The 23512-nt window shown below is 43.4% G+C and overlaps 1 protein-coding gene across 1 annotated transcript in view; it reads left to right on the forward strand.

The window, feature by feature from the left end:
• Window positions 1-717: 717 nt before the first annotated feature.
• Window positions 718-23512, forward strand: part of LOC106567287 (metabotropic glutamate receptor 4) — a 254325-nt gene continuing 231530 nt past the window's right edge. Inside the window, exon 1 of the mRNA XM_045693162.2 lies at window positions 718-1750. Within this exon, the coding sequence (XP_045549118.1) occupies window positions 1205-1750 (546 nt within the window). The 5' untranslated portion in view covers window positions 718-1204. The remainder of the gene's footprint in view (window positions 1751-23512) is intronic.

Consider the following 23512-nt stretch of genomic DNA (forward strand, 5'->3'; position numbering starts at 1 on the left):
GCGAGGGGAATGTGGGGTCCAAGCAAATGTCTTCATCAGTTAAGTGATATTCCTACTTTGATTATGAACGTCCTGTGCTCTCCATCTGAGGCGGGATATTTTATAAGCCTTCAGTAAAACACCCTGGAGAGATTCTGCTCTCCACATGAAGAAAGCGGGACGTGGTTACGAAGCAGCCTATGGACTCGTGCCGCTTAGGCTCTGAGTCAGTTATACTCCAGGCCTTATGAGAATAATTCATAACAGTGCTCTAATAGCAAGTGAAGCAAGGGTGTGAAATGGAAAAAAAACATTTATACGACTGCAGTATTAGACTTGGTGATTTTTCTGTTTGAATATCTGGATTCACTATTTGATAGAAACCGTGACCCTCCAATGTTGTTGTTTATGCTCAGATATGTTTAACAAATGCAAAAGCATTGAAGAAGCATGACTCTGCTTATTATCTGCTTCATCACAGTAGAGAGTTAGTGAAAAATGTCTTTCATGTTTCACTGATTTGAAAAGCAGTGCGTGGGAGCTAACGACAATTGAGATAGAATTGTTATAAGAACCATGTGGGAAACTAATATGCAGCAAACCCCCTCACTGAGAAATCTATTGTTGATCAGACCAATGAAATCCCATTTCATCTCTCATTCTTTTTTTAACAGAGCTCTCCCTTTCTCCCCCTTTTTCTCAGAATCTCATCCCTTTCTCCTTTTATCTTTCAGAAGTCTGCTGTCTTTCTGAGCTCGAGGAGGGAGGCCATGTTTGAGTACCTGCAGGTCTGCTCGGGCTGACTGAGGACTTTCTGCCTGCTCCAGGGGGGTGAGCCAGAGAGAAGCTAAACGCCCCTGACTGGCTCTGGAAGAGTGGAGAAAAGAAGGCTTATCTCCCACCTTTGTTCTCTCTAATGCCCCTTGAGATGGCTCTCCACAGACTCACTCCCACCTCAGTCAAAACTGTTTAGTAACTCCACACCGTCTCCATACCCCAACTGCAGGGAGAGAGAATATCCCACAAGGAAGTGGAGAAAGAGAGCGAGAGAGAAAGCTAATTAGTATTACTGAGATAGTGTCAAAGCTGAGAGACATGAGAAGAGACTTCTGAAGAGAGTTCTGTGCTCTGAGGGATATTGCTGTTAACCTTTAGGACATTTGTTTGGGTATTTTTTTAAAGGGACTCAATTTAGTTGGTTGCGGGTTTAACATAGCCTTCTGTCATGACTCTTCTGGGAAGCTGTATGAAGAGGGGGCAGACTGACTGCCACAGAGGTGGTCCGGCTGGGCCCTGTCAGGTTCTGCTCCTGACCTGCTGTATCCTAGTAGTCCTGGGGGCCAAGCCAAAGACACCTGGCCACACACACCTCAACTCCATCCGCATTGACGGGGATATCTCACTGGGTGGGCTCTTTCCTGTACACGCCAGAGGCAACAATGGGAAAGCCTGTGGGGAGCTGAAGAAGGAAAAGGGGATCCACAGACTGGAGGCCATGCTGTTCGCCTTGGACCGCATCAACAATGACCACGAGCTGCTGCCCAACATCACTCTGGGGGCCAGGATCCTGGACACCTGTTCACGGGACACCCACGCCCTGGAGCAGTCGCTCACCTTTGTCCAGGCGCTCATCGAGAAGGACGGGACGGACATCAAATGCCTGAGTGGCGGGCCGCCCATCATCACCAAGCCTGAGAGGGTGGTGGGCGTCATCGGGGCCTCCGCCAGCTCCGTGTCAATCATGGTGGCCAACATCCTGCGCCTCTTCAGGGTAAGTGCCTTACACATATTGGTTAATGGCTGTGAATGATGGCGGCGCCTATGAAAGTAGTCTCTCTCAACATTCGTTTGTAGGCTGGCAGGCAGCACGCTCTGCAAGTGAGAATGCGAGCGAGGCTGCAATGAAAGCAATGTAACAGAAATCTGTAGCTGACGCTATTGCCTGATTCATGTATGATTATTTGTAATAGGTGTCATCAAAAGGCTAGGTTGCTTTTACTGGTAAAAGTGTTTTTAATTTTCTTCATGAAAGGATAAAGATCTATTCTGTCATTTTCCAACATTATGGAAATGTTGATGTGATAAAAACACTCCCCGCATTTTCTATAGACTTTTACTCCATGTCTTCTCTCTAAGGTGATATTACATAGTGTAGCTAGAGGCGTATTCAATATCTCACATTTCAGGAATGCTCTGTGTCTGTGAAAATGCACCATGTCGCTCTTGTATGGGCATCAACTCATTTATGTGAGGAATTAGGTTCACACAGGGATGAAAGTAAGGCGGTACAGTCCGGTACAGAGTCCTTGCAAAATAAATAGTGGGGTACGCCGTACCGGTAAAACATGAGCCAAAATATCTGGGGGCTATTACACCATTATTAATCATTACTGCATGTCAGAGGCATGATAAATAAGCGAAAGGACTTGAAAACGTGTGATATAGCCTATGCTCTAAAATGTGATGTGGTCAGATGAGAACACAGAAATTTTGCCAAGGCAGAGATGATTGGCCGAAACCAAGACGCGTGTGGACAGCAGTAGACACATACATTCTGGCCTAATGACAATCGCCAAATGTCCTTACACTTTCTGGTGTTTTGTGTAACAGATGTCTCTTTCCATTCACCACTGTTCGGAGGCTAGAAATATGTTGTGAGTGGATGAACGTGCGAGGGTAGCCTAGTAAAGGAGCCTTCTGAAGTGATTGTTTGACAAACAGATGAAAACATCATGACTGGTTGGGTTTATGCCACAATAAAAGGTAATACATTTTAAAGGTTAAATGACAGATTTTTACAACTAGGCCCACAGAGATCCTATTGAATTAATAGGGATTTTATATGTAATTCTATGATTAGGCAAGAGCATAAACCCATAGGAAGTCCTGTACCGGGAGAAAATGTAATCTATTTTCACCCCAGGGTTCAATCCCCTCATTAAACCAATTCAAAATCATATTCCAAAATATTATTTTTTATCAAACCAACATAGTCTTCTGCCTGTATGTTGGCCATCTGCGTTTGCCTCAGTTGGATGTGGTCTTTGTGGTTTGTAAGTTCTATAAAAGTCCCATTTAGAACCAGGCATATTTTTCACTGTTCTGACAGTTGAGGCTCATCATTAGTCATCAGCCTCTCCCCATAATGACATTAATTTGGGAAGAGTCCTTAGTGGTGTTTTGCCTCTAATTAAATAGGGCAAGTCATGCATGTAACCATTTGAGCTCGTTCAACACTTATTAAAGATCTAAAACGAGCCTCAACAGTATTATGTTTGCTCTCAGGATCCAAACATAACGTGCCAGTGTGAAAACAAAAGTAAACACAAACACAAGAAGACAGGCCCTTTCATAATACCAACACAAAGCTGTCACAGGAATGATGAAAATGCCAGGCAAAACAATGGGCCAACAGTTGGGCTGTGTTATAATGTAGCTACAATATTATGACGCTCATAGAACATTTGGAACATCGGAAGGAAGACTGGATGCTTGAGGCTTGTTTGAATAACATAATTCCCATAATACAATATCAGCACAGCGATCTGTGTTCTCTGTATTGTGTTCACAGTGCCAGACAGTGACAGTAACAGATAATGCTTGGGGGCATGCAGAGCATAAACTGGTTGGATTTAAACTGTGTGTAATCAGTGTTCTTAGCTTCTCAGGTCACCTCCGTGGCGAGCATGTACTGTAATCGCCCCCTGCACAAAAAGCCGCCTGTTCTGTATTTGTACTGCAATTATACTGAATAAAAGCCAGAAAGCAGCTATGCACCTCGTTGTGATTTCCAAGGCTATGTGCTCTGATAAGTACCCTTTTGAGCTCTGTGCAAATATCATTTGAATATCAAATTGAGAAGCTGGGAAATGTCCCCAGAACTTAAAAGTCAACAAGGATCATTGGGAGACACTCTACTGCAGTAGCTGACAGTAGCAGTCTGTGTTTGGGGTAAAGATATAATAACCAGTGCTGTGCTCACACCATGCTGGCCTACCTCAGCCTGCTTCCGCCAGGATCACATCACCATCATTAGCTCGATATAATGGCTCCTCTTCATTAGTGAATGAGGGTGGTATTGCAGCAGATACATACTCCTCTTGTTTCTAATTATTTCAAGAACTTGACTTGATACTGTATCTTTCATCTGCACAACCTATGTTTTTGTCTCTCTCATCCTCGCTGTTGAGGAATGAGTGTGTGTTCTTCAGATGATTGGATGATGGCGGTAAGAGATTTGATCAAAGTGGGAGGCAGTCTTCAGAAAGATGTGTGGAGAAGATTGCACTGATTTCAGATTGCACTGGTTTCACATTGCTCTCGTTTCTAATTCAGTTACAGTGATGAAGGGCTCATCGCCAAGTGGTACACCAATTAAGTGCAGGTCACTAGAGCCCCGTTTCCACTGGCAATTAAAATTAGTGCCAAATTAGGGTGAAATTAAAAGCTGGCTCGAATGAAATTCTCAAATTCTAGCTGGGTCGAAGGAAACCGGGGGCAGCGCAGCCCAGTTTCACAACTGGTGTTAGCTCGATTAGAATTTGGGCTGCTGACGCCGTTACTATGCAATCACCAAGCTGATCACTGCTGGATGCTGACACAATGTTTAGCTAGCTCATCAGGGCTTGTTGCTGTTAGCTAGCACATGGACAAGCAGTACTGCAGTAGTCAGACATGACACACATTTTCACCATAGCTAGATCCTGTATTAATTTTTGTACTACACAATAAACTTATATTAAAACAGTCAACCCTCGGTTAGCTGTTTCAGAGTTGAACGTGAGCTAGCAAGAATTTTAGCCGTCCAGGTCATATTGAAAGCTAGCTACTTAGCTACATCATATCAAACCCGTCATCTGGTTTGCTTGGTTAGCTAGCTAGGTAATAGCCAATGACATGTCAAGGAAGAATCAAGGTAGGAATTACGCTAGCTAGCCTGTTATGCTAGCGACAATGCTAACCGTTTAGCTAGCTAGCTAACGTCAGCAAGCTAAATGCATGGCTCTGTGTCTAGCTGGTACTAGTAGTAGTATAGGGTAACATTAGTTACACCATGGTGAGGTTGAATACAGTTCATCAACATCTTGCTAGCTAGCTAGCTAGCAACATTAACAAAGCCAACTGCAGTCACATATTGGCTACCTAGCAACATGACATAATTTCAAATTTCTGGATGCAGTAGGAATGCAATTTGAGCTAGCCCCCCAAGGCCAGCCCAACCTGGGATGACGTCAAAGTGCCAATGGAAACGGGGCTCTCGGTGAGCTCTAGATAATGACAGTCAGTAGGCTACACACTCCCTTTTCAATGTCATAACAGGGTCGGGGAGATTTTACTGACCATTTTTACCTCAACATGGACAATTTCAGGTGTTTTACACTTAACTGTTGCACCTTTTTCTTTATTTTAAAAGCAGAAAGTAGGCCAGCTTCTCAACCCTGGCAGACTAGCTGAGGATAGGACTGTTCCCAGCCGCACATAAGCTATACCCAGTAAACTCTTGGTGAGTCAACTGTTTCCTGTGCCGAGGTCAGGGGATCTGCCACATCCATATTTTGTTTGATTTGAACAAGCAGTTTGGGTCCCAACCCTTCTTCTTGCCATGCCTAAGGGTAGTGGCCATAACACACTGCATGCTTGCTATTGTTATCAGAATGGTTCATTCTTTTCCCCCCACTTCCCTCTCACAGTCTTAGAGCAGCTGAGGCTGGGTAAAGTGTTTACTCAGCACTCTGGAGCAGTAGGCAGGATCCCGTCCCTATTGTGTTGTATGAATATTTTATTCCCAGTTTACGTAATGTCCGCCTGGGGATCCAGTTGGGGTTTGAAAGCTCCCTCCCTCCATGGTTGGCCCTGCCTGCTCATGCTCTGTGATGTTCTCATCAGTTGAGCATTTTACTGCAACATAAGCAGGAGCAAAGTGTCCTAGCGCCCAGGCTAATTTGCAGAGGGCTGGTTATGACACTGTAGCGACTGCAATTGATTACACACTAACGACAAGGCTGGTTTTAATAAGGCATCCAGCTTTGTGATCATGTCTTGGAGATGTCGTCTGGCCCTGTGCATGTCAGCTCTTAACTCGGTCTTGTGTAGGCTACTGTATCAGCACTGTAGCTGTCACATGGGCATGAAGGTGGGATCAAGTGCCACTGTTGAGTTGCTGAGACATAACCATATGTTCTCAAAGAAGAACGGGCGCTTCGGCCACCTCCACCGAGGTGTACAGTCTGCTAAGGCACAAACAGCCTACACACATGCCTGTACCTCTGCCTTCTAAGCAGCAGGGAAGATGTATTCAGAGAGTAGAGGGGAGGGAGGTGAGAGTAGTTTAGAGGAGAAGACAGGGGAGCCTGTAGTTAGCTGTAAAAGGAGGGTTAACTAGCTGTTTTTTGTGCTGTCTGTGAAGCAGAGAGACTTTGCAGCCCCTGTCTCTTCCCTCATTAGAGACAGAGATTGTAGACCCTCAGACACTGTACCTTCCTCTTCTCAGCATCTCAACATGTTGAGACAGCATTCTCTCTGGATTAACGCAGGAACCATCATGGACTGTAAAAACCTTACACAAAAATAAATCAATTTGGAAAATGTGATGAAAGGATGCCTCTGCTCTGTTTGCAGGATGCTGGGCAGACATTTACAGGAATCTGTAGAATGCCTGTGCTGTAGGGAATGTGGGGAACCAGAATTATTTTCAATGGGATACCTTTGAGAATTAATTTGGCAAGAAAGTAGCTGAGTATTTGGCAAAACTAGACTGAATGAAGATGGCAACTGTGTGAGCTGAAGCACAACTACACAAAAGCTAGTAGCTCTCAGTAGCTACCTCAGTAGCCAGTAGCTCTCTTTATCACTCTTGAGACAGGCCTGCCAAGGTGTGTCCTGTCACCTTCATGGATCCTCAGCATTGTAGCTCTGTGGTAATTAAGAATAATTGTTTCTTTCTATGTGGACTCCTATTCTGCACTAAGTGAAAATTGGTGTAGCCACACAAAATCAGGTCATTCAAGCCAGCCATTCCAGCCCTTTACCCACCCATCCATGCCCAATAAATCCAAGGAGTGAATTCTCTACTCGCATGTGACATTTAAAATCCCATGCAGGCAAAGCCAACAAGGGAAGAAAAGCAAACGAGCGTCTCAAAATACTTGCAGGAAATTGTTTTCTGCAGGTTTACAGGCCAGTGGTTGCGCAGTGTCACTCAACCAGACTTTTACAGTCGGGAAGACCTGATCCTTGCAGCTGTCTTTCTAACTGTTCATTGTGGTCGTTCCCTTCCATATAGAGCTCCGGCCATAGCGGACCACTCCTTTATTACAGGACTAGTTCAGACTCAAGTCGCTTAGCCGACCCTGGGTCCAGCGGTCAAGTCCCAGTACATCCAAGAGGGAAGTGTGCCCAGAAACATGTCCCTTGCCTCTTAGTTCTGCTCTCTTTTTTCTTAGTTTTGCCGATTCTGTGTGCAAATCCCATCACAGGAAGCTGGAACAACAGCTGCTAATCACCATCCATAGTAGTGAAGGGGCACGGTGCGGTGGTCTCCACATGTGCACTGCTCGCTGTGTGGAGACGCTTGGTTTCACTCAAATTAATTTGTGGCATTTAATTACCGTAAGTTTGCAGGTCTGCAGAGTGAATGTTGCATGGTGGGGAGGGGAGGATGTCGAGTTTGTTTTTTAAATGGATGGTAAAAAAAATGTAACTTCCTGAGAGAACTCTGTGGAGACTAACACCATCTGCACTGATTTTAACAGCAGAGGAGATATACATGTATAGTGCTTTGGTAGGAACACAAGACAAGCTACACCTGTGATAACAGCTCCAATGTTCTGACCCTCTGCATAGTCATTTGACATTGTGTATTCTCAAGGCATGATAGCTTAAATAATTTTTTTTCTAACACAGTAGTCATACAACATGAATAATGTTCAACACTGTGTTTATCAAGTATCCTCTTACCCTTCCCCCTGTGAAAAGAGGGGATTGTTTTGGAGAAAATCCAGTGTTACAATCATGCTCCTAATTTAATGTTGGTATTTTCTCCAATTACTGTACATCACTTCTTCAGCACTCCTTGAAGCTCACTCCTTGAATTTGTGACACTGTAAATTGTCAGTAAGTCTTTTGATTTTGGTCTACATTTACAAACTGTCCATATGCTTACATCAAAACCATTGATGTCATCTTATGTCCTGTGAACTTGTCTCATAGATGCCACTACAGCACTCCCCCTGTCTCGAAATCTAACACTAAGCCTATGCGTTCCAGATACTCATCTTTAAACAACCACATCTCCAAAACAGAATCCAAGCAGCAAAGCCATGGTATCGCACAGTTTCCTCAAAAATAACTCAGGATTAGTCGCTTGCAGCTGTCTCCCCTGGAAAATCTACCCATCAACCAAATAACATTCTGTGACCTACTGTCTGAAGATGTATGCAATGCATGTAGATTTGTAGTTGTAAAGATGGATGAGTGGTCACAAGAGAGACAGACTACACAGTTGTTAGTAGGGGAAATATATTTGAATTAATGTGATCGATGGAGGCATGACAGTTATTGATTCTGGGAGTAGTGAAATTTGATGGAGAAGTGACAAGTAGGACGTTGGAGTGATGGTATATATCAGCAAGTATGTTGTGATAAATGGACATACTCTCTGTTTTTAACCCTACACACTATTGAACATTGCCTGAATGATGACAGTAAAAACATAACCACTAAGAAATGTAAATGCACTGCAATGTTAGCATAATGATAGTCAAGTTGTGTTGATCTGAGATTTTCTATGTCTGCTCAATTCCCTCCGGTGCCATGCCATATCCTCTACCTGGCCTGAAGCAGTGACAGAGAGCTACAGTAAGAAGGTTGGACATCATCCAGTCAACGTGCACGTCAGACAACATGGTAGCTAGCTTCTATGAGTCATCTACCCTCCATCACACAGAGGAATTCACTCTCTCTTCTCTGAGGCAGTCACGATGCTCCATTACAAATGACCATTTTAACGTTAGACAACTAGGACAAAACATATTCATTCAGAAGTGTGAAGATTTATTTATTGCATTAGTGACCTTCAGCAGCACTTAATTTGCTTTATTGTTGAATATAGTTTCAGAAATGTTGAAACAAAATGATGAGATACATGTATAGTAACAGTATGAAATGTCCATGGTTTTGATGTAATGCCCTCATTCTGATATTACATCATTCTAGAGAACAATGTCAGGACAGAACAAATAAAAGGGCATAAACAATAAGACACCCACCCGTTAAAAACATTTGTACACACCAACATTAGCAGATAGACAGAGAAGGATCAATTCTCATTTACTGGTTAATTATCTCTTTCCAGACCTCCCTCAGTCAGTAAAATAGACTAAGTCTGTAATAAATCCCTACACAGAACACAGGGTTTATGTTGTACACATCTGCCAGTTTTATTATTTGTTCTGTACAATAATTAAACAGTCAAGCAAGCTGTGAAGACCCCCTCCCATACAAACACAACACACCTCTTAGATTGCACTCCTGTTCAGGTATTTAACCTGAGGCAGGGAACTGTTGTGACAACATACTCTGTTTCCTGGAATTGTACCCTCGTCTTTTTCCTGCTGTTGAAAGGCAATGTTTGAAGTTACACAATGGACGGAAAGTTGGTCCATATTGGTATTGATTTCACACAAGTTTGAGGTGTTGACATTTAAATGAAGATAAATGTACTAACATAGCCTATGTACCAAAAACAAACACTATCTCACCTGGGCTGTTGCAGACAATAGTTGGGAAGTCTGGAAAATCTGATTGTATTATCAATGTCCCTGCCGAGGATGCCACCATACTCACTGTGTTGGTCGAGGATCCATTCTTGCAAGAGCACCAGTTCAGTATGCTAGCTTATGGTAAACACTGCAACACAAAGCATAAACAGCTAGGAAATAACTGCGTATATAAATGAGTTTTGGTTATATGTAGTTGTAGTTATTGAAGCAGACCACTGCACTTGTCCAGCTAGAGGGTTTGTGGTCAAGCGTTTCCTACCTGACTGGGCCTGAAAAGATGTTAAACATTTCTTGGAGGCTGCTAGGTCATGTGTGAAATCTTGTTCCTAAGAAAACCTGTTTTGTGTCTTTTCAGTGTTGACCCTGCGGCGGTGTGGCATGTCCTGTGGTGGTTTATCTTAGTCAGGACTACTGTATTCCCTGTACTTCTAATTGACTCACATACAGCAATAGTTAAATCTGATCTGACAGTTCTATCTGCACTCTATGGCTGTGTCTGAAATGGCAACCTATTCCACATATAGTGCAACAGTTTTGACCAGAGCCCTATTCAAACGCATCCTATGAGATGGGTAATTGTGAATAAAGGGTCTCCAGGAACATCCAGAGACAGTGTTGAAAGCATACTGTATGTGCATTAGTAGAAATGGTTATGTACAGATTGACTCTTTGCCGCTTGGGAACTGTCTGTACATCAATGCCACAACTACCTCAATCATAATGGAGTTAAATCCAGGGCAGCTCTGTCCCCTCAGATATAGCCTGCTACAATAAACAGATCGTTTTACGTTTGAGGCTATCGATCACACCTTTACTTTCCCCTCCAGATCTACTACACTGAACCCCTCTTTTCTCTGCTTACTGACCCTCTGCTCCATGCCTTTAGAGGTAGGTGAAATGAGTGCAGTGTGGCCAGCTGGATGGCTGGATATGTCAGCCCAGGAGTCCTAGGGTCATCCTCAAGGACACTGCAGCTCCTCAGCCCTGATTTTAGTGATTTAATATGCCAGGCTTACATGTTGACCTGAAGGTCTCTTTCCCTCCAGCTCTCCTCCTCATCTCTCTCCTCTATAGGCCAAGGCATGCTCTACAGGCTCAGAGCCATGAAAGCACAGCCCAGTGTCATTGGCATCTGTCCTAAACACAGCTACTGATGAGATATAATTGCAATGCCAAGCAAGGGTCAGTTTAATCATTTCAGGTTTGTGTAAATCAGGTAGGTATTTTCCAGGTGTTCTTTAGATGGCAACCTCTTGTCTTCTGTTTGACCCCAGATTTACTCCTACAGTATGTCTTTTAATTGGCAGAGTCTAGAGCACATCAGATCAAGCCAAATGTTCTCATTGACCTCTGCTAGAGCTTGGCTGTAAGTTCAGTGCCTGACATTGCAGAAAGAAAAGATCAGACACCCCAAAGAAGCAATGTACTTTTAATCTAATAATTTCCAAAGTCAAACAGTCTTATTAAAAGCTTGTGCAAAGTATGACATTTACACTCAACAACCCTTAAATTAAGTTTTATTAATGAGAGATCAATTGCTACTACGCCGCTGCTGTTAAACTTGCTCATATTTTGTGTTTCTAGAAATAAACAAGAAATTAGTGCCACTTGACTTATTTGGATGAGATGAGTTCTAAGAACAACTTGAGGATGGGAGAAAACCCTCTGATCAGATAAATTATTATCTGAATGTCAAGGGGATTTTGTGATAATTGTGTGAGTTTCTGTGGAAATAACCAAGGGAGTCAATTTGCAGAGAAATATGAAAATACACAATATATTTCTGAAAGACGTAGCTTACAAAATGGTAAGTTATTGCTACTAAATGAAAGCAGTTTCCAATAATGGATTGTACTTGTAGGTAAAGGTCAATAATATTTGCAGTATGTCATAGAATGTTATTAAACAAAACCAAGTGATAACGAACAGAGAGAATCGGTGTGTCTAATAGCATTATAGAAGTAGAGGATACCATTTGAGGAGGTCACTGAAAATAACCAATCAGATGCTCGCAAGCGATGCTATAACATCTGGTGAAACAATTCTGATTTGAATTGAAGTAGCAATGTGTGATTATTTAATGTGACTCTCACAGAGAAATTGCTGTCTTCATTATGCAGTGTATGTGGACCATTTAGAAAGTGATTATCTGACATGAATGCAGTAACATACAGCAGAGATCAGGGCAAACATCAGAGGCGTTGTTATGATCCTTTTTAAATGGCACTTTAAAACCAGATTGAAGAGTGCTTAAGCCTTCAGTGATGTTTGCAAAGTGGGACGCTGTACTGTTGCCCTTCTGGCTCTTTTCAAGTGTTAAACTGGCCATTAGGTTACTGTTGAAAAATGGTTAGAGGCAAATAGAGAAATCTTTCACCCATAACACTTGCTCATGTGGCATTTCATGCAACCGTAGGCTAACTCATTTTAAACATATTATGGAGCTTAGGAGAACTGCTGGCGAATACATGAAGGATGTATACTGTACAAAAATATAAATGCAACATGCAAAAATGTCTAAGATTTTGCTGAGTTACAGTTCATATAAGGAAATATGTCAATTTAAATAAATTCATTAGGCCCTAATCTATGGATTTCACCCACTGGGGAGCCAGGCCTAGCCAATCAGAATGAGTTTTTCCACACAATAGGGCTTTAGTACAGAAATACTCCTCAATTCTGCTATTTTGTGTCTTTTTGCATTGATCTTAACTTTTTCTTGTACATTGTAAGGCTTGGGTGTCGTACTGGAGGAATCAAATGCATGAAGCAGCGATACAGGGTAGTGGCTTTAATAAGCACACGGCTAAAACACAAGCCTTCCCAAAACAGCGATCAAAGCGCACAACAAAACAAGGTGCCCCAAACACAGGGGACAAAACACTGTTGGCGCAAACACACGCACTACTGCAAAATACAAAATCAGTGTCACCAAGCAAAGCAAACAGAGAAACAATCCCGCACAAAGAGCAGGCGGGCGTGCTGGTTAATAAAGCCCGCTAATCAGCTCAACTAGGAACAGGTGCACCTAATAACGAAAAGGGGGAGAAAAAAAAAGGGAATCAGTGGCAGCTAGTAGGCCAGTGACGATGACCGCTGAGTGCCACCCGAGCAGGAGGGGGGGCCACCTTCGGTAGGAGTCGTGACATACATAACGTTTCCACCATCGTTTCCTTCGACTGAAAATAAGTTCTCGACATGAGAACAGCAATCACTGACCTCGATTTGAATGAAGATTTCTACTTCAACGAGTCAATGGGACATAAGTGGGGAGGCAGGTAGCCCATTGGTTAGAGCGTTGGGCCAGTAACCGAAAGGTTGCTGGATCGAATCCCCGAGCTGACAAGGTAGAAATCTGTCGTTCTGCCCCTGAGAAAGGCATAAATAACCCACTGTTCCCTGTGCACTGAAGACATGGATGTTGATTAAGGCAGCCCCCGCACCTCTCTGATTCAGAGAGACACATTTCAGTTGTACAACTGGATAGCTATCTATTCACCCCGGACCAGGCCTTAATCCTGCAGACTTGGAAAAGCTGAAGGCAGTGTAAGAGAGGCTGATGTGTGGGCACCATGGTGAAACTAAGTTGGTGAGTACAGTACATGAACCGCCTCTACGTTCTATTGGCGAATGTACAATCACTGGAGAACAAAATGGACGAGCTCCATTTGAGGTGTGTCTCATTCTTAACCGCAGCTGGTGCTCAATCCCTAATATTAAGGAAGTCTTAAGTTTCTGCTCGCCTGAGTTAGAATACTTCATGATAAGCTGTAGACCATACTATTTACCAAAAGAGTTTTCATCTATATTTTTCGTAGCTGTCTATTTACCACCAGAAACCGATGTTTGCACTAAGACAGCACTCAACAAGCTCTATAAGGCCATAAGCAAACAAGAAAATACTCATCCAGAGGCGTCTCTCCTAGTGGTCAGTGATTTTAATGCAGGGACACTGAAATCCATCTTAACTAATTTCTACCAACTACTGGCGAAAAAACTCTAGATCACCTTTACTGTCCCACGCCCTCCATTTGGCAAATCGGACCATAACTCTATCCTCCTGATTCCTGCTTAAAAGGAAGTACTCAAACAGGAACTACCAACGATGCTCTCAATATGGAAGTGCTCCTATGAAGCGGATACTAAGCTACAGGACTGTTTCGCTAGCAAAGACTAGAATATGTTCTGGCAATATGTTCAAGTAAACTTCCAAGATGGCATAGCAGTCGGATGTATGTTTTGTCTTGTCCCTTCCTGCCCCTTGTAAACATCGTTTTTCCTTGTTTTTTTTTCTTATATATTTTAATATCACTTTCCGTCCACGGACTGAATATACTCTCCTATACTTAAGAACCAGAACTCCCATCAACAGCTAGCCGGTTAACTGGCTACTAGCTAACCGCGGCCCGCTAGCTATCTAGAGCACTTCGGACTGTTAGCTTAAGAGGCCCATCAGACAAATTCTTTGGCCACTATACCTAGTTTGCCAATTGGCCTGGTTTACCACATGGAGCCCTGCTGATCCGTCTTCCGAACCGGAACCCCAACAGAAGCTAGCCAGCTAACTAGCTACTAGCTAGTAGTCAGCTAGTCACTGCTAGCGGTCATCAGCTACCTCTAGCATGGACAACTTTCACCAGTCTGCACAGCGGGACTCAAACCAGAGCAAATCTGACTTATTTTTCTCCATATCTCCGGATCCCTTCCGCAAGCTCTGAACCTTTTTATTTTTTCTTCACCTGGATCATTTCTGCTAGCTAGCTGCTATCCGAGTGGCCACTCCTGGCAAACATCCCTGTCTCGAAGCAAGAACCAATTAGCCTGGATCTAGCCTTGCCAGGCCCATCTGCTATGCCCATCTCCCGGCTAGCCAATAGAGGTCCATCAGCCACTCCCTGGGCTACAATACCTATTTTGCCAACCGGCCCTGACCCATCACGACTGGACCACCGATGTGATCTGCCTGATGGGTTTTCTCAACTGGCTCCGCCGTCGTGTCATCCCCCTGAATGCCCATCCATTAGCCTGTTAGCCGCAGCCTGCTAGCTGTCCAGAGCAAATCGGACTGTTAGCTTAAGAGGCCCAGCAGACAATTTCTTTGGCCACCATACATATTTTGCCAATTGACCTGGTTTACCACATGGAGCCCTGTTGATCCGTCTGCTGACGTAATAGCACGAGGGGGCCACAACAGACTTTCATCCGTCGCGACGTCCCTCCAAGGCCCTTTCTGCTAGCTTGCTAGCCTCGGCTGCCTGAAGCCACTCACTGGACTCCAATGATTCACTCGGCTACGCATGCCTCTCGCTAACGTCAATATGTCCATTGCTGTTTTGGTTAGTAATTATTGCCTTATTTCACTCTAGAGCCTCTAGCCCTGCAATACGCCTTAGCTAACAATTTCATTCCATCTACCACACATGTGATGACATCACCTGGTTTAAATGATATTTCTAGAGACAATATCTCTTTCATCGTCACTCTATGCACAGGTTTATCTCCACTGTATTCACATCCTACCATACCTTTGTCTGTACATTATGCCTTTAATCTACTCTACCGTGCCCAGAAATCTGCTCCTTTTACTCTCTGTTCTGAATGTACTAGGCGACCAGTTCTTTTAGCCTTTAGCCGTACCCTTATCCTACTCCTCCTCTGTTCCTCCGGTGATGTGGAAGTTAATCCAGGCCCTGCAGTGCCTAGCTCCACTCCCATTCCCCAGGCGCTATCATTTGTTGACTTCTGTGACCGTAAAAGCCTTGGTTTCATGCATGTTAACATTAGAAGCCTCCTCCCCAGGTTTGTTTTATTCACTGCCCTAGCACACTCTGCCAACCCGGATGTCCTAGCCGTGTCTGAATCCTGACTCAGGAAGACCACCAAAAACCCTGAAATTTCCATCCCTAACTATAACATTTTCCGACAAGATAGAACTGCCAAAGGGGGCGGTGTTGCAATCTACTGCAGAGATACCCTGCAGAGTTCTGTCTTACTATCCAGGTCTGTACCCAAACAATTCGAGCTTCTACTTTTAAAAATCCACCTTTCCAGAAACAAGTCTCTCACCGTTGCCGCCTGCTACAGACGACCCTCTGCCCCCAGCTGTGCCCTGGACACAATATGTGAACTGATTGCCCCCAACTATCTTCAGAGCTCGTGCTGCTAGGTGACCTAAACTGGGCCATGCTTAACACCCCGGCCATCCTACAATCTAAGCTTGATGCCCTCAATCTCACACAAATTATCAATGAACCCACCAGGTACAACCCCAAATCCGTAATAACGGGCACCCTCATAGATATCATCCTAACCTACTTTCCTTCCAAATACACCTCTGCTGTTTTCAACCAAGATCCCCTCCTCACAGTCAAACGCTCCCTATAACACTTCAGAGAACAGGCCTTTCTAATTGACGTGGCCCGGGTATCCTGGAAGGATATTGACCTCATCCCGTCAGTAGAGGATGCCTACTCTTTCTTTAAAAGTGCCTTCCTTACCATCTTACATAAGCATGCCCCTTTCAAAAAATGTAGAACCAGGAACAGATATCCTCTCTGGGCTAGGCGGGACGAATTCGTCCCACCTACGCAACAGCCAGTTGAATCCCGTGGCGCGATTTTCAAATACCTTAGAAATGCTATTACTTCAATTTCTCAAACATATTACTATTTTACAGCATTTTAAAGACAAGACTCTCGTTAATCTAACCACACTGTCCGATTTCAAAAAGGCTTTACAACGAAAGCAAAACATTAGATTGTCAGCAGAGTACCCAGCCAGAAATAGACACCCATTTTTCAAGCTAGCATATAATGTCACAAAAACCCAGAAGACAGCTAAATGCAGCACTAACCTTTGATGATCTTCATCAGATGACACACCTAGGACATTATGTTATACAATACATGCATGTTTTGTTCAATCAAGTTCATATTTATATCAAAAAACAGCTTTTTACATTAGCATGTGACGTTCAGAACTAGCATACCCCCCGCAAACTTCCGGGGAATTTACTAACAATTTACTAAATTACTCACGATAAACGTTCACAAAAAACATAACAATTATTTTAAGAATTATAGATACAGAACTCCTTTGTGCAATCGAGGTGTCCGATTTTAAAATAGCTTTTCGGTGAAAGCACATTTTGCAATATTCTCAGTAGATAGCCCAGCCATCACGGCTAGCCATTTAGACACCCACCAAGTTTAGCCCTGACCAAAGTCAGATTTACTATTACAAAAGTTTGATTACCTTTGTTGTCTTCGTCAGAATGCACTCCCAGGACTGCTACTTCAATAACAAATGTTGGTTTGATCCAAAATAATCCATCGTTATATCCAAATAGCGGCGTTTTGTTCGTGCGTTCCAGACACTATCCGAAATGGTAAATCAGGGTCACGAGCATGGTGCAATTCGTGACAAAAAATTCTAAATGTTCCATTACCGTACTTCGAAGCATGTCAACCGCTGTTTAAAATCAATTTTTATGCCATTTTTCTCGTAAAAAAGCGATAATATTCCGACCGGGAATATCCATTTAGGTAAACAGAGGAAAGAAAACAAAGCATTCGGTCGACGCGGGCACGAGCCTGAGTCTCACAGTACTGTAACCAGCCACTACCCAAACGCGCAACTTTTTTTCAGCCAGAGCCTGCAAAGCCACGATTCAGCTTTTTGCCGCCTTCTGAGAGACCATGTGAGCCGTAGGAAGTGTCACGTAACAGCAGAGATCCTTTGTAATGGATAGAGATGGCAAAGAAGGCCAAGAAATGGTCAGACAGGGTACTTCCTGTACAGAATCTTCTCAGGTTTTGACCTGCCATTTGAGTTCTGTTATACTCACAGACACCATTCAAACAGTTTTAGAAACTTTGGAGTGTTTTCTATCCAAAGCCAATAATTATATGCATATTCTAGTTACTGGGCAGGAGTAGTAACCAGATTAAATCGGGTACGTTTTTTATCCAGCCGTGTCAATACTGCCCCCTAGCCCTAACAGGTTAAAGCCCTTGGTTCTCTCCAGACCTGACTGCCCTTGACCAGCACAAAAACATCCTGTGGCGTTCTGCATTAGCATCGAATAGCCCCGTGATATGCAACTTTTCAGGGAAGGTGGGAACCAATATACACAGGCAGTTAGGAAAGCTAAGGCTAGCTTTTTCAAGCAGAAATGTGCATCCTGTAGCACAAACTCAAAAAGGTTCTGGGACACTGTAAAGTCCATGGAGAATAAGAGCATCTCCTCCCAGCTGCCCACTGCACTGAGGCTAGGAAACACTGTCACCACCGATAAATCCACTATAATTGAGAATTTCAATAAGCATTTTTCTACGGCTGGCCATGCTTTCCACCTGGCTACACCTACCCCGGTCAACAGCCCTGCACTCCCCACAGCAACTCGCCCAAGCCTCCCCATTTCTCCTTCACCCAAACCCAGATAGCTGATGTTCTGAAAGAGCTGCAAAATCTGGACCCCTACAAATCAGCCGGGCTAGACAATCTGGACCCTCTTTCTAAAATTATCTGCCGAAATTGTTGCAACCCCTATCACTAGCCTGTTCAACCTCTCTTTCGTATCGTCTGAGATCCCCAAAGATTGGAAAGCTGCCACAGTCATCCCCCTCTTCAAAGGGGGAGACACTCTAGACCCAAACTGCTACAGACCTATATCTATCCTACCCTGCCTTCCTAAGGTCTTCGAAAGCCAAGTTAACAAACAGATTACCGACCATTTAGAATCCCACCGTACCTTCTCCGCTATGCAATCTGGTTTCAGAGCTGGTCATGGGTGCACCTCAGCCATGCTCAAGGTTATAAATGATATCATAACCGCCATCGATAAGAGACATTACTGTGCAGCCGTATTCATCGACCTGGCCAAGGCTTTCGACTCTGTCAATCACCACATTCTTATTGGCAGACTCAACAGCCTTGGTTTCTCAAATGATTGCCTCGCCTGGTTCACCAACTACTTCTCTGATAGAGTTCAGTGTGTAAAATCGGAGGGCCTGTTGTCCGGATCTCTGGCAGTCTCTATGGGGGTGCCACAGGGTTCAATTCTCTGGCCGGCTCTCTTCTCTGTATACATCAATGATGACGCTCTTGCTGCTGGTGATTCTCTGATCCACCTCTACGCAGACGACACCATTCTGTATACATCTAGCCCTTTTTTGGACACTGTGTTAACTAACCTCCAGACGGGTTTCAATGCCATACAACTCTCCTTCCGTGGCCTCCAACTGCTCTTAAATGCAAGTAAAACTAAATGCATGCTCTTCAACCGATCACTGCCCGCACCTGCCTGCGCGTCCAGCATCACTACTCTGGACGGTTCTGACTTAGAATACGTGGACAACTACAAATACCTAGGTATCTGGTTAGACTGTAAACTCTCCTTCCAGACTCACATTAAGCATCTCCAATCCAAAATTAAATCTAGAGTCGGCTTCCTATTTCGCAACACAGCATGCTTCACTCATGCTGCCAAACATACCCTCGTAAAAATGACCATCCTACCGATCCTCGACTTCAGAGATGTCATTTATAAAATAGCCTCCAACACTCTATTCAACAAATTGGATGCAGTCTATCACAGTGCCATCCGTTTTGTCACCAAAGCCCCATATACTACCCACCACTGTGACCTGTATGCTCTTGTTGGCTGGCCCTCGCTTCATACTTGTCGCCAAACCCACTGGCTCCAGGTCATCTACAAGTCTCTGCTAGGTAAAGCCCCACCTTATCTCAGCTCACTGGTCACCATAGCAGCACCAATTCGTAGAACGCACTCCAGCAGGTATATTTCACTGGTCACCCCCAAAGCCAATTCCTCCTTTGGTCGTCTTTCCTTCCAGTTCTCTGCTGCCAATGACTGGAACAAACTGCAAAAACTCTCTGAAGCTGGAGACTCATATCTCCCTCACTATCTTTAAGCGCCAGCTGTCAGAGCAGCTCACAGATCACTGCACCTGTATATAGCCCATCTGTAAACAGCCCATCTATCTACCTACCTCATCCCCATACTGTATTTATTTATTTATCTTGCTCCTTTGCACCCCAGTATCTCTACTTGCACATTCATCTTCTGCACATCTACCATTCCAGTGTTTAATTGCTATATTGTAATTACTTCGCCACCATGGCCTATTAATTGCCATACCTCCCTTATTTTACCTCATTTGCACTCACTGTATATAGACTTTTTGTTTTATTTTTTCTACTGTAATATTGACTGTATGTTTTGTTTATTCTACGTGTAACTCTGTGTTGTTGTATGTGTCGAACTGCTCTGCTTTATCTTGGCCAGGTCGCAGTCGTAAATGAGAACGTGTTCTCAACTAGCCTACCTGGTGAAATAAAAAAAATAAAAAATTCATCCTATGGCATTTAGGAATTTACCAAATCAGTCACCGGCTTCATTAATAAGTGCATCGACGATGTTGTCCCCACAATGACCCTATGTACATATCGAAACCAGAAGCAATGGATTACAGGCAACATCTGCACTTAGCTAAATACCAGAGCTGCAGCTAATCCGGATGCTTATAAGAAATCCCACTTTGACCTTCGACGATCCAACAGTCAAAACGTTAATTCAGGACTAAGATTGAATCTTACTACACTGGTTTTGACGCTCGACGCGAGAAATTGCCAAGAAACTGAAGATCTCGTACAACGCTGTGTCCTACTCCCTTCACAGAATAGCGCAAACTGGCCCTAACCAAAATAGAAAGAGGAGTGGGAGGCCCCGGTGCACAACTGAGCAAGAGGACAAGTACATTCGAGTGTCTTGTTTGAGAAACAGATGCCTCACAAGTCCTCACCTGGCAGCTTCATTAAATAGTACCCGCAAAACACCAGTTTCAACGTCAACATTGAAGAGGCGACTCCAGGATGGTGGCCTTCTAGGCAGAGTTCCTCTGTCCAGTGTCTGTGTTCTTTTGCCCATTTTAATATTTTATTTTTATTGGCCAGTCTGAGATATGGCTTTTTCTTTGCAACTCTGCCTAGAAGGCCAGCACCCCGGAGTCGCCTCTTCACTGTCAATATACACACAATACCCCATAATGACAAAGTGAAAACAAGTTTTAGGAAATTTTTGCAAATGTATTATAAATAAAAAACATATCTTATTTTGAATATGGGCTGTTATACAACAAAATGTGGAGTAAGTCGAGGGGTATAAATACTTTCTGAAGGCATTGTACAATAATTGGATTGAATTCGGTAAAACAATAAGTGGGCTGGGCGGTATTCAGATTTTCATACCTTTCCTGTACCATACTGGGGTATATGGCAAAGGGAAAGGGAAAGGCTAGACACAAAACACAATCTCCCTGCATGGCTTTGAGACATTAGAGATGTTAGCTGTGCACGGGAAAGAGGGAGAGAGATTGGTATGGCATTACCAGAAGTGCACGCCAGGGGTGCTATTGCTTTCCAAAAGTAAAAAATAAATAAAGCATACCACACTCATTGCATATAAAACTGTAAAACCGTTTATCTTGAAGGACCATAAGAAATTGCTTAAAAAATATATATATAATAATTGCAGCTGTAGCACATGCCTTGTGAGGGAGCAGAAATGTAATTACCAATAACCATTACGCTCATCAACAACAACCCGAAGGCTAATATGCTACCACCCTGGCCGATAACCTGTGTTTATCAACAGGATTGGCCATTCTTTACCTCCAACGGGCGTGCCCTCTTGGGGCAAACTGCATCCCTTAACAAGACAGATCTTAACAGCCACTCACTCGTCTCCTGTTTGAGGCCATCAGTCTGGTCTTGGGCCCCTCTAAAAGCAATTATAGTGTGTGCCGTGGCAGTGTAAGGGGCAGAGGCATTAACTCACTGAATACATTACCTGTCTGTGTACTCTTCTCTCAGTTAGTCAATTACTGAGTCTAAATAGAAGCATCAGATCTTGACACTGATGCCTTCAATGGAGCTTGCTGCTGTTGATGTTGCTGCTTGGGCAAAAACAAACGTGTGAAACAGAATGCTCCCTATCATTGTCAGAGTCCTCAGCCACCTCCATTGATTTTCATCTCAAAGCCTAAGAAAATTAATATCAGACCAAGATCGAGTCCAGCTTCATAAGTCTATGGGAAAAGTGAAAGGGGAATATGAAAACTCAGCAGGTCTACGGCAAGGTCATCTTAGACTGGCTCAGAAAGAGCTTATTGAAGCTATCAACTGGGCTTTAATTGGTAAACATTGAGTTATTGTGAATTGATTTTAGTCTGAAGGAGACAGACTTTCTGTTTAAAGTCATAAATTGAACCGTGATGCTTACATACCCAATGTAGAAATTAATTTTAATTGAATCTATACTACTTGAACTGTAAATATAGGCTACTCTAAGCTCAGAAACAGTGTAATAACCCATATGTTCTAAACCACAAAAATGTCTTCAATGAAATTTTAAATACGACCATATAGTGTCTTCATGTTTTCCAGACCGTCACCATTAATAACAAATATGATTGATGCAAAAACAGTGTCCTGCCAAACCTAATTTGACTGAGCAATGGCAATGACTACCTCTCACTTCACTGACCGTTGGTTAGTAATGCTATGTGACATGTGTCAGTGCTCTTAGGGAAATGTGTTTGATATGGTCCTGTAGGAGGCCTAGTAATGGCCATTGTATGTGTTTTACTTGCATGTCCATCACCATCTGCGGCTTTGATGGATGGAACACAACATGGTTCTGGAACATGCAGGGTTCTAAGAACCAGACATATTTTTTGTCTTAATTCCGTGAGGAGGTGGAATCAATCAAATGTTGCAGTGAGATTGAGAATATTTGGTGAGACTCTGAAGATCTTGGATCTTAATATTGACCTTCATATAATGTTGATGTTCAGGCAGAACCTCTAGAAAACATGCCATGTTGTCTACAGCTTCTAGGTTGAATATATATGTGGCCTCCTTGAGCCTTACAGATCTTTGCAAAAAAAGAAAGTCATAGAGGAGATGGCGAAATACTATTACATGTGGGATTTTCTCATAGCTTCGTAATGGAAGTAGGCCTATAGCTGATGCATTGTTGTCTTTAGACAACTTTACATTAAAAAACTGTCAGAATACTTTCATGTTTGAGTTCTTGCAGATGCACAGCCAATAGGAGATGACCATCAGCTTCTCTAATAAACAGATACACCAGTAACTTTCATTCTGCAGATACAGATTGCACCATTCAATTTCACTTTCTTCCAAATGGATTTCAAACTTCTAAGATCTGCTCAGGTGAAAAGGGCTGGTTTGCTGAGACATTGAGAAGTGAGCTGCCTGTGTACATCAGCGTCAAGAGGCAAAGGGAAAGGGAAAGGCTAGACACAAAACACAGACTCAATCTCCCTGCATGGCTTTGAGACATTAGAGATGTTAGCTGTGCACGGGAGAGAGGGAGAGAGATTGCGGGTGCACACATCCCCCCTCTGTTGCCTCTTAACTGGCATACACGGTGATGTGCTGCTGCTCCTTTCACCACCTTGCTTCTCTTTTCTGCAACTTTAGCTGAAAAACATAGGGGGAATTAAACATTTAAGTAAACTATTGGGGATTTCAGCATGCCTTTTTCTTTCTTTCGATGAGCTCCAGTGAGAGACAGATCTGCAGTGTAGGTTGGAGTTGGACCAGGTAGGGGTGTAGCCCTTTTCACGTGACATCACTGATGATATGCACTCATCTTTCCCCTTTTACTTGCTTTTTCATTCTAGGTCTGGCTCTACAGCCTGTGC

This window comes from Salmo salar, chromosome 13, assembly GCF_965601325.2.
Source record: "Salmo salar chromosome 13, fSalSal1, whole genome shotgun sequence".
NCBI lineage: Eukaryota > Metazoa > Chordata > Actinopteri > Salmoniformes > Salmonidae > Salmo > Salmo salar.